The sequence below is a fragment of the Mandrillus leucophaeus genome, unplaced genomic scaffold (assembly GCF_000951045.1).
Source record: "Mandrillus leucophaeus isolate KB7577 unplaced genomic scaffold, Mleu.le_1.0 Scaffold357, whole genome shotgun sequence".
In the NCBI taxonomy this organism is placed as follows: domain Eukaryota; kingdom Metazoa; phylum Chordata; class Mammalia; order Primates; family Cercopithecidae; genus Mandrillus; species Mandrillus leucophaeus.
This window is the reverse complement of record NW_012103776.1, coordinates 72,142-87,962: the sequence shown is the minus strand read 5'-3', so window position 1 is coordinate 87,962 and position 15,821 is coordinate 72,142. Positions and strand designations below refer to the sequence as shown.

General features: G+C 42.9%; 1 protein-coding gene across 1 annotated transcript in view; it reads right to left on the bottom strand.

Moving 5' to 3' along the window:
- The window catches only part of ZNF746 (zinc finger protein 746), a 27,493-nt gene that overhangs the window by 8,115 nt on the left and 3,557 nt on the right, over positions 1-15,821 (bottom strand). Inside the window, exons 2-4 of the mRNA XM_011989538.1 lie at positions 13,620-13,919; positions 13,405-13,531; positions 12,279-12,392 (exon numbers count right to left, since the gene is read on the bottom strand). Of these exons, the coding sequence (XP_011844928.1) occupies positions 12,279-12,392; positions 13,405-13,531; positions 13,620-13,904 (526 nt within the window). The 5' untranslated portion in view covers positions 13,905-13,919. The remainder of the gene's footprint in view (positions 1-12,278; positions 12,393-13,404; positions 13,532-13,619; positions 13,920-15,821) is intronic.

Genomic DNA, 15,821 nt, shown 5'->3' with positions numbered 1-15,821 from the left:
TAATATGAAAAAGTTCCAGAATAAAAGGTTAGAGAGAAAGGGGGCAAGGCAAAATTCAAAGAGGGAAGATAACACATTTTCCCAAATTGGTGAAACATTTTAGTGATTACAGCAGGATAAAAGAAAATAAACCCACATCTAGACACATTGTAGTAAAACTGCAGATCACCCAAGACAGAGACCTAAAAGCAGAGAAAGAAAAAATGCAGATCATCCACAAAGGAATCCTGATTAGACTGATGGCAGATTCTCAATAGCAACAACAAAAGCCAGAAAAAAGGGGCAAATTATCTTCAAAAGCTAAGAGAAAATAACACTCAAGCTAAAATTATGTCTTTCCACTATAGTTGTCCCTTGGTGTCAGTGGGGAATTGGTTCTAGGGCACACCATGGACACCAAAATCCACAATGCTCAAGTCTCTTATATAAACTGGTGTAGTATTTGCATATAACCCACACACATCCTCCTGTATACTTTAAATCACCTCTAGATTACTTATAATACCTAATACGGCATAAATGCTATGTAGATAGTTGTTACTCTGTATTGTTCAGAGAATAATGACAAGAAAAAAGTCTGTATATGTTTAGTAGACACCTTTTTTCCTGAATATTTCAAATGTGCAGTTACTTGAATCCACAAATTTGGAACACATAAAATACAGAGGACTCACTGTATAGGGATGGAATAAAGATATTTTCACACATATAAATATATATAAACTCATATACACACACAAAGTGAGGATTCACTACCATCAGACCCACAAAAAATAACTTCTAAAGGAAGAAAAAATTTCTAAAGACTCCTCTATAACAATAGAAATAGAATACATTAACTGTCAAATTAATTAAAAATAACAAAAGTTTGAAAAGGAAAAAACCTAAATGAATAATTCCCAAAGGAGGGGCAGGAAAAATACAGAAAAGGCAGAACTAAAGATTAACAGCACAGTTTAAGATGGTAGAAAATAATCCAAATAAACTAATAACCATAATCCATGTACATGGTCTAGACCAGAGCTAAGAAGAAAAAATAATGTGAACCACATATCTAATTTTAAGTATTCTGGTAGTCATGTTAAAAAAGTAAGAACAGGTGAAATACATTTTAACAGTATATTTTATTTAGCCCAATATATTGAAAATGTTATTTCAAAATCAATATAAAATGATTTATATTATTTTATACATGCATGTTTTGTACACATGGCTTGTTTTTGTACATGGTTTTTGAAATGTGGTATTTTATCCTTACAGCACGTTTCAAGTGCTCATGTGGATAGTGGTTACTGTTTGAATATTTAACAGGTAAAGGTAAAGATTATCAGACTAAAACCAAACAAATCCCCCAGCTATCTGCTGTTTACAAGAGACATACCTAAACAGAAGGACGCAGAAAGCAATGTAAAAGAATGAAAGATGTACTAAGCCAGAACAATGTAAAGAAATGATTTAGCTATACCATATCACATGAAATAAACATTAAAAGTAAAAATATTCATAGAAATAAAAAGCATTACTCCATAATAGTAAACTAACCAGGAAGATAAAATAATTCTCAAGTTTTTTTTTTTTGAGATGGAGTCTTCCTGTCACACTGGCTGGAGTGTAATGGTGCAATCTCGGCTCACTACAACCTCTACTTCCCAGGTTAAAGCGATTCTCCTGCCTCAGCTTCCCGAGTAGCTGGGATTACAGATGTGTGCCACCATGCCTGGCTATTTTTTGTATCTTTAGTAGAGACCGGGTTTCACCATGTTGGCCAGGCTGGCCTCAAACTCCTGACCTCAGGTGATCCACCCGTCTCAGCCTCCCAAAGCGCTAGGATTACAGGCGTAAGCCACCACACCTACCCAATAACTCTAATTTTTTAAGCTTATAATATAGCTTCAAAATAATAAAGCAAAACTGATAAAACTCTAGGGAGAAATGAGCAAATCCATTTTTGCAGTGGGGGATTTTGATGTATCTCTCTGTAATTGATAAATCTAGCTAACTAAAGGTTACATAAAATTTGACCAACTCTACCAGTAAACCTGATCAAAGGGACCGAAATAGATTCCAAACACAGAAAACACAAGCTTTTTAAGCTACACAGAGCATTAAGGAAAAATGAACACTTTCTAGGTCATGAAACAGACTTCAGCAAAATTTAAACGACTAGTATTTTACACACTGCATTTTCTAGCTACAACATAATTAAGTTTGAAATCAATAACTCCCATACATACTAAAAATTTAAAATATATTGCTTTCTAAATAATCTGAGTCTAAGAAAAAAATCGCAATGAAAATTAGAAGATATCTGGAACCCAATATTAATGAAAATATTGTCTATCAAAATGTATGGGCTACAGCTACAATGGTACTCAGAGGAAATGTTATAGCCTTGTATGTTTATATTAAAAAAGAAAACACAGGGGCTAGGAGCAGTGGCTCAAGCCTATAATCCCAGCACTTTGGGAGGCTGTGGCAGATCACGAGGTCAGGAGATTGAGACCATCCTGGCCAACATGGTGAAACCTCATCTCTACTAAAAATACAAAAATTAGCTGGGTGTGGTGGCTTGTGCCTGTAGTCCCAGCTCCTCAGGAGGCTGAGGTAGGAGAATGGCTCGAACCCGGGAAGTGGACACTGCAGTGACCCAAGATCGCGCCACTGTAAGCCTGGAGACTGAGCGAGACATCGTGTAAAAAAAAAAATAATAATAATAATGCGGGTCAAAAATTAATGGGTTAAGCAGTCAATGCAAGACATTAGAAAATAAATAACATTTAAGAACCTTTTCAAACGTAGAAGGAGATAATACATATAAGAGTATCATAAACTAATAAAAGAGAAGACAAAGATAGAATATAGTTAGTCAAAGTTGGTTCTTTGAAGAGACTATTAAACCAATTCACCTCTAGCAAGATTATCAAGAGAATGAGAGAGACAGCACCAATAACCAATTGGAAGAATGAAAAACGGAACATAATGATAAATGTAGCAGAGATTTAAAAGATATAGAGGATATTATGTTATTCCAAGTAATTTGAAAACTCTGGGGAAACTGACAAATTCCTAGAAAAATTTCAACCTGCCAAAACTAAAGAAGAAATAGAAAACCCGAATAGTCCTATAACTAAAATAAATTAAATCGGTAGTAAAAAATCTTCCCCACCAAGAAAACTTCCGGCTCAGGTGGCCCCACTGGTGTTTTCTATTAAACATTCAAGGAATAGATAATTCCAACATTACAAAAACTCTCTGAAATTTAAAAATAGAATCAATACATCATAGCTCATATTTTTAATACCAAAACCAGACAAAGATGGTCTGAGAAAAGAAAATTACAAGCCCATCTTTTCCATGAACAAAGATTCAAAACTTCTAAACAAAATAATTAGCATACAGCAATGTACATAAAGGATCATGACAAAGTTAGGTTTATTCCAAGACTGCAAGGTTGGTTCAACATTAGAAAGTAACATAATTTGCCTTACTAGCAGGTTAAGGAGAAAAAAACGCATAATCATCTCAATGGATACCAAAAGAAATTATATAAAATTCAAGTCATTACTGTTAGAAACACCTAGCCAACCACAGACAAAGGAAACTTCTTTAGCCAGATAAAGGATATTTGTAAACAAAATCTTTAGCAAATATTATACTCAATGTGAAAAGTTAAAAAGTGTTCTCTTTAAAATCATGAACCAATAGGATACCTGGTATCATCATTTCTATTTAAGGATTTTCTGGGAGTTCTCAGTCAACACAATAAAACAAGAAAAAAAACCAGTAAATATTTAAAAAGAAATTATTACTCATAGATATGATTAACTTTTCAGAAAATCTGAGAATGATTAGACAATTAATAGAAAGGTTATTAGCATTAATGAAAATTTTAGTAGGGTTCCTAGATCGTTAAATAAATGAAAGACAACTATATTTTTATATATTAATACTGTGAGGTTTTTGAGAAAGCCTATCCATTACAATTTTTCTTCCTTATCAAGGGTCTTAACAAACACAGAAACAAAACAAAAAGGAAGACAGGTGAGGCTAAGCTATTTTTATTACTGATAATTCGCGGCATAATTCTGCATAAAGGGCAGAGACACTGGAGTGAGCTCTTGTGATGGGAGAAAAAGCATTTAGAGAGGAGTATTCTCTGCCCTCAAGTCCCCAAAAGCAACAAACAGAAAATGCAATTTGAAAAAAAGATACCACCGACAAAAGTGATTTTTTTTTTTAAAAGAACCTAGGAATATATCTAATAAAATATGTCTAAGACCTTAATATAAATATAAAACTTCACTGTGACATTATAGACAAACCAAATGGAGTGACTTAGGACATTCACAGATAACATGACTGAATATAGTAAAAGTGTCAATTCTCTCCAAAATGTTAATAGATGGAATGCAATTGCAACCATAACCCCAACTGGAATTTTTCATGGAACTTGATAAGGCAATTTGAGGGTTTATCTGAAAGAGCAAAGGGAAAGAAGAGCCAAAGTGTAGTGAAAAAGAAGCAGGGTCTCCACCTCAGAGCACCACAAAAGTCCATTTCTGAAGGATGAAGAACTTGAACATGAAAGATGAACTCTGAAAACCTTTAGTAGGAAATATGAGAAGGTGCACTGGTGCGCTACAGCATTGAAGAACGTAAACATTTCTTAATTGTTTAAGGCACAAAAAGGATAAACCATAAAGGAAAGACTAGTAAATCTAAGAACTTTAAAATGAAAAGCATCTGTTCTTTAAAATATACCACAAACGGAAAAGATAATAGCAACACACATAGTTGACAAAAAGATTAATATTTAGAATACGTAGAGAACACTTACAGGCCAGGCACAGTGGTTCCTGCCTGTAATCGCAGCACTTTGGGAGGCCGAGGCAGGCAGAGATCACTTAAGGTCAGGAGTTCAAGACCAGTTTGGCCAACATGGTGAAACACTGTCTCTACTAAAAACATAAAAATTAGCTGGGTGTGGTGATGCCCACCTGTATTCCCAGCTACTTGGGAGGCTGAGGCAGGAGAATTACTTGAACCCAGGAGGCGGAGGTTGTAGTGAGCCAAGATTGCACCACTGCACTCTAGCCTGAGCAACAGAGCAAGACTCTATTAACAAAAAACAACTTTAAAAAATGCAGAGAAGACATAAACACACATTTCACAGAAGAGGAAGGACAAATAGCTCACAAATAGAGGATGTAATGTTCAATCTCATTAATTAGGAAAATCCAAGTTTTAAACCATAAATTTTAAACCATTTCCCTCACACCAAATGGGCAGAAATAAAAACAGCATTTCCCAGGCTGGTGAGGATAAGGTGTGATTGGAACCCCCAGGCCCTCCTGGGAATACCAGCTGGTATCCCCACCTGACATCACCTGGAAAAGTTTGAACACGTGTCTCTTCTTTCCTATGGCCCAGCAGTTCCACTCCTGGATCTACATCTAGAGAAACTTTTACATATGCATAAGAATGTTCACAACAGCAAAAACAGCTAAAAAAAAAAAAAAAAAAAAAAACAACACAAATACCCACCTACAGAAGAAGGAATAAATACATTGTGTTATGGTCATAAAATACAAAACTGTAAAGTGCTGAAAATCATGAAAATGAATGAGCCACAGCTCATTAACATGGATGGCTCTCAAAAACATAACGGCAAATGAGAAAACCAGGTTAAGGAAGAACATATGTGGTATGATTCCATTTATAAAAAGTTCAAAAGCAGGTAAAACCAAATGTATTACTTAGGATACATACTGAGGGAATAAAAATGTAAAAAAAGGCAAGGGACTCTATTTCTGAATTTTCAGTTTATGTACATTATAAAAGGAAGGGAGGGGTGTGATCAGGGAAGGACGGGGGTCCAGGAGGTTCAAGCTGTGGTCTCTCTCTCATGCTGGGTGTTGGGAACTCATCTCTAAACGGGTTTACTACTCATCTCTAAACGTCACATGAATTTTGTTCTGTATGTATTTTGTTTGTTGTTATATATAATACACAGTAACAATGTTGTAAAACAGGGGTCCCCATGCCCCGGGGAACCTGGACTGCACAGCAGGGGGTGGGTGGAAGACGAGTAAGTGAAGCTTCATCTGTATTTACAGCCACTCTCCATCGCTGGCATTACCGACTGAGCTATGCCTCCTGTCAGATCAGTGGTGGCATTAGTCTCACAGCAGCGCAAACCCTATTGTGAACTGTGCATGCGAGGGGTCTGGGTCACACTCCCTTCTTATGAGATGGAACAGTTTCATCCCCAAACCATCCTCCTGGTCCCCCATCGCTGGAAAAATTGTCTTCCATGAAACTGGTCCCTGGTGCCAAAAAGGTTGGAGACCGCTGTTTTTAAAGAAGGAAAACACAATATTTTTAAAAAGGAAAGCATCTGATACAATATAACACTTGTTTGCAATAAAAACTTTTGGGTAGCCTGGTTAGAAAGAAATGTCTTTAACAGTATTTTCAAAAGCCAAAGGCAAAAATCATACTTAAGGCTGAAACTCTAGAAATATATCTTGTCCACAGACAGGATGCCACTATCACTGCTGCTATTCAACAATGTCCTAGTCAAACTGCTAAAGAAGAAAAATAAAGTTATAAAAAGTTAAAAAGCAGACACAATCTTTGTATGATTTGTAGAGCATATAATAATCTACATAAAAAATCCAAGAGAATATAAAGAAACAAACCATTAGACATGACAGCAAGACTTTTTTAAAATAAAAGCCAACAGCATACCTGTACCCCTGCAATAACTATTAACACATGTAATAAACTGTGAAAATCCCATTTATAAAGAAAAACAACTATCAGGAGAAAACTGCAAAATCTTATTCAAGCACACAGAAGGAAGCCTTCAATAAATGAGTCTTCCAGTGATTAGAAAGGCTAATGTTGTCATGAGAGCAATTCTCCAGAAATTAGACTGGAAAGTAAATGCAATTCCAATCAAATTTCCAACAGGATTTTCTTAGGAACTTGACATACAGATCCCAAAATTCATATAAAAGAACAAAGATCCAAGAATAGCCAAGACAATTTTTTGAACAACAAGTAGAGAAGGATTAGTCTACTAGATATCAAGGTTTATTATGAAGCTAAAAGAGCAAGGTGTTGGTGCAGAGACCGACAAAGAGACCAATGACACAGAAGAAAGCACCCAGAAACAGCCTTGTGCACGTGCAGAAACTGGCTCAGGACAGAATCGCATCACAAATCAGTGGAGAAAAGCTAACACATTCAGCAAACTTTGCTGGAAAATCAGACCATCGTTGTCGGAGGAAAAACTGAAACCCTCCCTTGCAAGCTACGCACATTTTAATTCTAGATAAATTAAAAACTTAAATTTGAAAAGCAAAACTTTTAAAAATTTATAAAAAAAAGAGAATATCTTTCTGACTTTGAGTGAGGTAAGCAAGGATCTCTTACTACAGAAAAAGCACAGATCATAAAGGAAAAGACTGACATGTTTGACTCTTTCAACAGTGAAAACTTGCATACAAGAACTATAACGTTAAAAGACCTACCACCGACACGGAGAAAATGTTTGTAATGCAACTAATAGACAAAGGATTCCTATCTAGAACACATACAAAGAAGCCCTGAATCAATAAGAAAATGAAGAATATCTCAACAGAAAAACAGAAGACAATTCACTGGAGAAGCAGCCAAATAATCATATAAAAAGGGTGCACATACTCACTAACAGTAGGGAAAATACAAGTTGAAACGAGAGGCCATCTCACCCCCATCAGGTTGGCAAAAATGTAATTATGGAAACTGGGCAAAGATGTTAGGAAGCAAGTTCTAGGAGCACCTGTTGGCACTGGGTACCCCGGGGAGGGCGATACAGTAGCGGAAAAGGTGAAATCAAGTCTACGACGTGGTAAGGCCACTGCTGGATCTGTTTCCTGGAGTAGCATCCCCACAGGGGCACAAAGAAACAGGCGCAAGAACGCTCACTACAGTATTGCTTGTGAGTGAACAATCAGAAAAAGTTTAAGCGCCAATCAGTGGAGGAATGGAAAATAAATTACAATATAGTTGCTTCTGGAATATTAACCATCTGTTAAAAGGAATGAACTTGATCTACATGTATCAACATGGATACGTCTGAAATACAGAATAAATGAGTGATAAATATAACAACATCTATGTAATTTTTCAGAACACAAAAAAACCATACTATATATTGTTTACAGCTACCAAAGTACACAGCAGACGTTTCAAAATGTGGATAGGAAGAATAAACACAGAAAATTCAGGACAAGGGGTTGCCCTAGGGAGGCCTGGGGGACCTAAAAAGGGATTTAAATGGTATCAGAAATACATTATTTCACACACACACACCACACACACACACGTTTTAAATTTTGAAACAGCATACATTCAGCAAATAGTTATTGAATTCCTACTCTGTACTAGGCAATATTCTAGGGTCCTAGAATGATTAAACAGATAAAAATTTTTCTACTTTTGAAATTGACATTCTAATGGAGACCTGACATATGATGAATGTATAAATAGGAAACATATATATGACGTGACGCTGTCTGACACGGAAGACCCAAAGCAGGAAAGGAGGCCTGGAGTCCTGGGTGGGGAGGGGTTGCAGTACCGATGACAGGAAAGGCCTGCAGGTGGGACCTGCCTAAAGAGCACTCCCAGTAGAGGGCACTGCGAAGGCCCTGGCACAGGGCAGAGGGGACAGCAACGTGGATGGTGCAGCTGGGCAGAGTGAGAGAAAAGTGGAGGAGGTGAGCCGATGGTGCAGGTCAGATGGAAAGCCAGGACTTGGGTCCGACTTGGGTCTAAAAGGGATCACTCCGCTGGGCTGAGACGAGACTCGGGGGGATCAGAGCAGGAGGAAAGGGGCTGGTGACAACCTCAGCAGGAGATAATGGGCCTAGGTGGCAGAGCAGAGGGGACAAGGCCAAGTAAGAAGACAGACCTTTCAGCACCATGGAGGGCCCTGGTAACCAAGGTTGGAGAGGTTTTGGTGGAAGAGGTAACACTGTGGGAGGGAAGGGGCAGGAGACAGCAAGGGCAGATGTCCCCAAGGGGCTCTGCCACAAAGGGGAGCAGAGAAGCGGGCAGGGGCTGCAGGGGTAGAGGTCAAGGCAGGATTGCTTGTGTTGCCCTTGAGAAGGTGGCATGAGGTGGGATCTGGCGCCAGACTGAAGGAGGGCTTTGGCTGGAGGGCTGACAGTTTAGCAGTCACAGGAGTGAAGGCAGAGAAGGGGGCACAGGTGCAGGCAGATGGCGTGGGGAGGGCTGTGCGAGTGGTGTGTTTCTCTTTAATTAAAAAAAAAAGGGTTAAAATATAAAACTATTCTCAGTTGTGCACCATACACAAACAGATGAGCTAGGTTTGGCCCTCAGCCACAGTTTGCTGGCCCCTGGGCTAAGGAGACACAGTGTGACTGTGTGGCAGGGCACCCACTGAAGTAGCTGGTCGTGAATGTCATGTGACACCAGCAGCCAGCTTACCTGGTTCTCTGCAGTCACATGCAGCTGCTTGGCTGCAGGTGCAGAACACCAATGGATTTCACAGGTGGATACAATGACCAAAACAGGGGTAAGAGCGCTGAGGCTGTGTGCAAGGGGGAACCACAGTGGTGGGCATGGAGGGAAATGAGGATGAGCTAGGGCAGTGAAAAGACAGCAGGGTTGGTGGCTTGCAGGTCTTGAAGGACTGGAAATTGCTGGAATCAGGACACCAGACAGGGAATTGAAGGGACGGCAGGAGGCAGCTGGGGAGTGGTGTGCTGGAGATGGAGATGGTGGGTATGGTGCAGTCACTGTCATCACAGTCACAGATGGCTGTGGGATGGGTGGACGGGGCACAGGACCATCTGCATGGAGGCTGCCATGGCCAAGACTGAGGGCAGGAAGAGTGACAAGAAAAGAGGGAAGGTCTGCAGAAGCCGCAAAAAGACGAGGCCTGAGACCCAAAGGCAGGGTCTCTAGATAGGGATTGAGGCTGGCAGAGGCACAATCTGAGGGGTCAGGACCCTGTCCCCGGTGGGCCTGGGCTTAGAGGGAGGCAGGGAAGAGGATGACAAGCACTCAGAGGGCTGCAGTCCCCTGGAGCTCAGTCCGAGCAGGGAGCACTCAGGACCTGCGTGGTCTGCTGAGCCCTGAGTCCCACAAGGCTCAGTGGAGGGATGTACAGGAGGTGAGAAGGGGAGGTGAGGTCTCACAAGGGATGGGCAAGGCCAAATGTGGCAAGGGATGAGCTGGGAGTCCTGGCTTCTCAGACAAAGGGGAGAGAGAGAAAGGCCACACAGAATCCCTGCCAACAGGCTCAAGGTGGACAGTGCAGTTTGTGTCTACTCATCTTGTCTAATGGTGGGTAGAGGCCACCATTCAGGTAGAGCTGCTGAATATCATACAATGCAGCTAGAGAGTGTTATGGGGTCTCACCAGTAACCAGCATATTTCGAGGCCCCTCTTTATTCTCGTTTAATGATGCTGTGGAAGTGAGGGAAGCCTCCACACACGGTGTAAATACAACGAAACCCACCCACCCAGAACCTCCCACCCAGGCTAGGAAGCTGGACGCTCATGGGTTGTAACCCTCTTTTCCAGCCCAATAGTATGTGTTCTCAGCCGTCTTTCTGTCCTCTAGCATTCAGCACTGTCCTTGACACCTAGAAAATTCTCAAAATACATCTGTAGAACTGTCAATGTCCTGATGACGACTAGCAAAGCGCCCAGCTCAGAACATGCTTCTGCCCTTAGGAAAGTGCAAATCTGACTGAGATGAGATGATGAACATGGGGGATGCGATGAACATGGGGGATGCGTTTAATTTCACACAAGTGGAGCACAGGAGGGCCTCTGCGGAACACCATCTTTTTCAGTGTCAGATGAAAGGGAAAACCAAGGCAGGTGGGACGGTCAAGGGCGGGTCTTCTGGAGGAATCAGGGGTCGAGTCTTGCAGAGATGTGGTCTCCGTGGTTAAATGACCCAGCAGGTCTTCACTTTAGGAATCTGGTTTTTCTCCTGTGTCCACCTGTCCTTCCCTTAACTTTCAAAGGTGCTGACTGGCTCCAGGGAAATCTGAGACACTGATATCTGGTAACCAGATTCACCTTAAATAAATGTGTGCTTCTAATCATACCGAACCATAAGGCTGACCAATGGGTGTATGTTCTACAACTGCTATGGGTTTAAATTAAGGTTGGTTCTTGGAGGCAAGGCTGACTCTTTGCAAAGCTTTGAATTAATTTTGTTGTCAATATACAGCTGACCTCGAACAACATGGGTTTGAACTATGCAGGCCCACTTCTAAGTGGATTTTCTTCTGCCTCTGCCACGCCTGAGACAGCAAGACCAACCCCTCCTCTTCCTTCAGTCTACTCAATCTGAAGATGACACTGAGGATGACCTTTATGATGACTCACTTCCACTTAATGAGTAGTAAATATCTTTTTATTTTTTGAGACAGAGTCTTGCTCTGTCGCCCAGGCTGGAGTGCAGTGGCACAATCTCGGCTCACTGCAAGCTCCGCCTCCTGTGTTCACGCCACTCTTCCTGCCTCAGCCTCCCGAGTAGCTGGGACTATAGGCGCCCGCCACCATACCCAGTTAATTTTTTGTATATTTAGTAGAGATGGGGTTTCACCGTGTTAGCCAGGATGGTCTCGATCTCCTCACCTCGTGATCTGCCTGCCTCGGCCTCCTAAAGTGCTGGGATCACAGGTGTGACCCACCACGCCCAGCCTATTTTCTTTTCCTTATGATTTTCCTAGAAACATTTTTCCCTAGCTTATTGTAAGTATACACTATGTAACACATAGAACATATGGAATATGTGTTATTGACTGTTTGTATTATCAATAAGGCTTCTGGTCAATAGGAGACTATTAGCAAACTTTTTGGAGAGTCAAAAGTTATACGTAGATTTTTGGCTGCGTGGGACCGGGGTCTGTTGCCCCTGGCCCCTGCATTGTTCAAGGGTCCACTATGCTCCTGCCTTCCCTCTCGGTGTCCTCCTCTCCCTCCCCTCATCCCGTTCCCTGCCTTTGTCTCTTCCTAAAAGATTAGGTTTGCCACCTGTTTCCCTGATAGAAAGTGTTCATTTCTGGAGCATTAGCTGAATAAGTTAGAGATTAAAACAACTATAAAAAACTCAGACATAAAACCTGTAAGTTTCCTGTTTCTCCTTGGCTCCCTCTGGAAAGATCACACACTTTCTGGCCTTCCCGTCTCTGTTTCCCGCACATCACCTGAGGCCTCCCTGGCCTTCTCCCAGCCCTTACCTGGACTCGGGTCCACAGGAACATCTGGAATCTTGGGGCCAGGGCGACGCCAGTTGCAGGGCTCCTTCCCTTGTTCAATCTGGGAGAGGACCTCGGGCTTGGAGATGGCGTAGTCTGAGGAAAGACAGAAGGTTAGTTTTTGCCACGTTCCAGTCAGAGCTGGGAACAGTCAGCCCAGAAAACCAACAAAGGTCTAGAAACGAAATCTCTTGATTGTCACAGAGCAGGAGCTTCCAACTGCAGGCAATTTTGCTCCCCAGGGGACATTTGGCAAAGTCTGGAGACAATTCTGGTTGTCGTGCCCAGGGCTGGGGGAGAGGTGATTGACATCTGGAAGGTAGAAGCCAGGGCTGCTGCTGAACATCCTACAATACAGAGGATGGCCCCCGACACACAGAATCACCTGGTCTCAAATGTCAACAGTGCTGGGGTGAAGAAACTGCTGCAGAGCACGCACGTTACACAGCAGTGCACTTGTGCTGACGAAACATAACCTCATATCTGCACCTGCTCCTGTCCTCTCTAATAGGCCTCACTGCCCTCGGCTCCGGGGTCACACAGAAACTATTGGGAAGAGGAAATCAGCCCAGGAAGAAACAGTCCGGGCCCTTCCTGGGCAGGATCAAACAAGGAGAGCAGCAGTAGCCCCAGGGGCTGAGGGAAGCAAAGTTCTGAGGCATGAAGACAATGTCTGCTGCAAGCAGCACCGTCTGCCCATGTTCTCCACTGACCTCGAGGCAAGTTGCCATAAGGGCCACGCACGTTTGTAGGAGAAGGCTGAAAGAAAGAGTCTTTCTCTAATGTGAGTCAATCACATACTGGATCTGAGAGCAGGAGGGGCCTTCCTGCTCCAAGTCAGCAAGAACAGAAAGATCCACACCCTGGGCCTGCATAGGAGAGAAGCCACCGCCTTTCCCAGCCTGGCATTCTGGGAAACTCAACACAAGGAGAAGGGAGCTTTTAACTCCATCACCCAGGGCTCATCTTTCACAAAAGATAACAACTTGCAAAGTCAACAGTGTTTTCGGTGATTCACATATCACTGTCATGAAAACAACTATGTGGAAGGAGAAGTTTGAGGACTTGCAAAATCCTATTTAACAGAGAAATGAGTGTCAGGTCTTACCCAGGGAGACCAGTGTCTCGTAGTTGCCCCTCATCACATGCTTGTAGAGCTCCTTCTGCCAGTCCTCCAGCTTGCCCCACTCCTGCTCGGAGAAATACACGGCCACATCATCAAACGTCACGGGCACCTAGAACCACAAGTGTCACACTCGCTCACCCACACGCTCACGGGTTTGGCCACTTGACCTCCCCAACCCCAAGGAATCCCAGGGCTACCTTCGGGGACTCCCCCTTGCTGCCCGGGGGCAGCCGCAGGATCCAGAAGTTCCTGTTGCGCAGCAGGTTCTCCACATTCTCCAGCCGCCTCTGCAGCAGCCCGTACTCCTGCAGCAGGGTCCCCAGCACGGCCCACTTGCCCTCTAGCTGATTCCCGAACTCCACAGCTGTCTTCTCACAATCGGCCAGCTTCTTCTCAGCCATCCCGGTTCGACCTTCTAGGGAAAGCAGGCGAGCAGCCTGCGATTCAATCTTCCTCTCCATGGCCTGAATTGTGGCTGCCATCGTCCACGGAGAAATCTTTGAGAAACAAAAGAGAAACTGGCATCATTCATTCCACCCACTGACTTCATTGAGCCCCTCTCTCACTAATATGTGTGGACAAGTGGGGCTATCCCGTACCACATGCCAGATCTCAGGCTGGCAATCACCTGTTTGGGTATGTTAGGTCTATGTCTGGGTGGGTGCCTTTATTCCAGGCCTCTGCAGCACAATGCAGACCCTTCTCACAGTGCTTACCACCCTACACGGTAATTTCCTACCCACGCCTATACTGTGGGCTCCCTGAACATGGTATTGCATCTTTTCATACCACGATCCTTGACACATGGCAGGTACCCAGTGCAATTTTGCTGTGTAAACAGTGACTTAGCATTGCTGGGCATTTTAGTGGAGAAATGGTAAACTGCAGATTTACTAGAGCCCAGCCTGCACCTCCCCTCATGATTACACAGGAACTGTCTACTGATGATGACCCAGCAAAAAAAACAGCTGGTTCACTGAAACGGCACAAACAAAAGTATTGCTCAATTTCTTTCTTTCTTTCTTTTTTTTTTTAAAAAGCATCTCATGTCCTCTTTTAATAAACATAAAAATATAATGGCCAGTTCCTCTTCCCCCAGGACAGTCTCATTTTGTCACCTTCCCATCTGCCCCTCCCCCACAAGCTAAAATCCCCATGACATCAAATCTCCATCAGTCTAGAGTTTTTTGACACTGCATGAGCCATACAAGATTCTTTCTCTTTCCCAAGTCCCACCCGCTCAAGGTAAAAACGATGGCCTCCGACATTTTTGTAGCTGTACCAGGAACAGTGACATACCCTGCAGCCTGGTGAGGAAAATGGACATATGCCACAAAGTTAGACTTGTATATGGGCAGCAACCATCTTAATTAGAGATGAGGGGCTTCCCTGTCATTGGAAATGTGCACATGGTGTATCAGTGACCGACAGCTGGGAAAAGGAAGAATGGGCACATTTTGCCTTGGGTAGGGAGCTGGACTGTTTGAGCCACCTACATCTGAATGTGGGACCTACAGGGCAGAGAGGCGCTCCTGGTATCGGGACCTGAGATCAACGAGGATCAACGCCTCCTTACAACATTCTGCAAAATAATTCCTCAACAAAAGGTCGGTAACTATTTCCAAAATGAAAAAGTGGCTACTAGAAACCAGTGTGGATTCACTTAGAGAAAGTCACTGAGAACTAGAACGTGGATGGACACCTCAAAAAACAGAGACAAAAGGAGAGTTTGAGCAGAGGCAGAAAAAAACTTGCCTAGGACAGTGCTGAAGAGACTATTTGGAGGGAAGCAGGACGCAAACAAGGTAGGACTCTAAAGGGTCTTCAAGGCTGGGAGGTTCTGGACAAGCTGAACTGTTTCTAGGCGAAAACCCCAATGTGGGTGGGAGTCTTGCTCTCAAGTAGTAGGTGGTCCCGCAGCACCTGGGTGGGCTGGTTTGGTTCTGGGCTTGAGTCCACCCTCCACCTAAGGCCACTGTTCCTTCCCTCACCTCTCCTTTCTCAGATCCCTGTCACGTGATCCCAGAAGCCAAGAGTTTACTCCAGAAGCTTCCTTTCAACTGGTCACCAGTTCCGCATCCACTGAAATCCTCCCCATCCTCCACGTGCATTATTACGGTCTTTGTGTGGCATGAAAGGGACCTCCGCATAAACTACTTTATTAAGAAAATATTAGTCTTTTACAGATGGAGAACCAGGTGCACGGTTTTCTGACAATTCTGATGGGGCCAGGAAACCCTGTGTAAGGCCCTCACATTATGTGGTGGGAGGTGGCGACTGTGCGCTGCTCACTCCAGCCCAGATTCTTACTGTCTGGTGGCTGGAATATGTGGGGCTGTCCTTAGACTCCTGCCAGGAAGCCGAAATTCTTTGCTTGAGAGGAGCTGATGGTAAGAGGA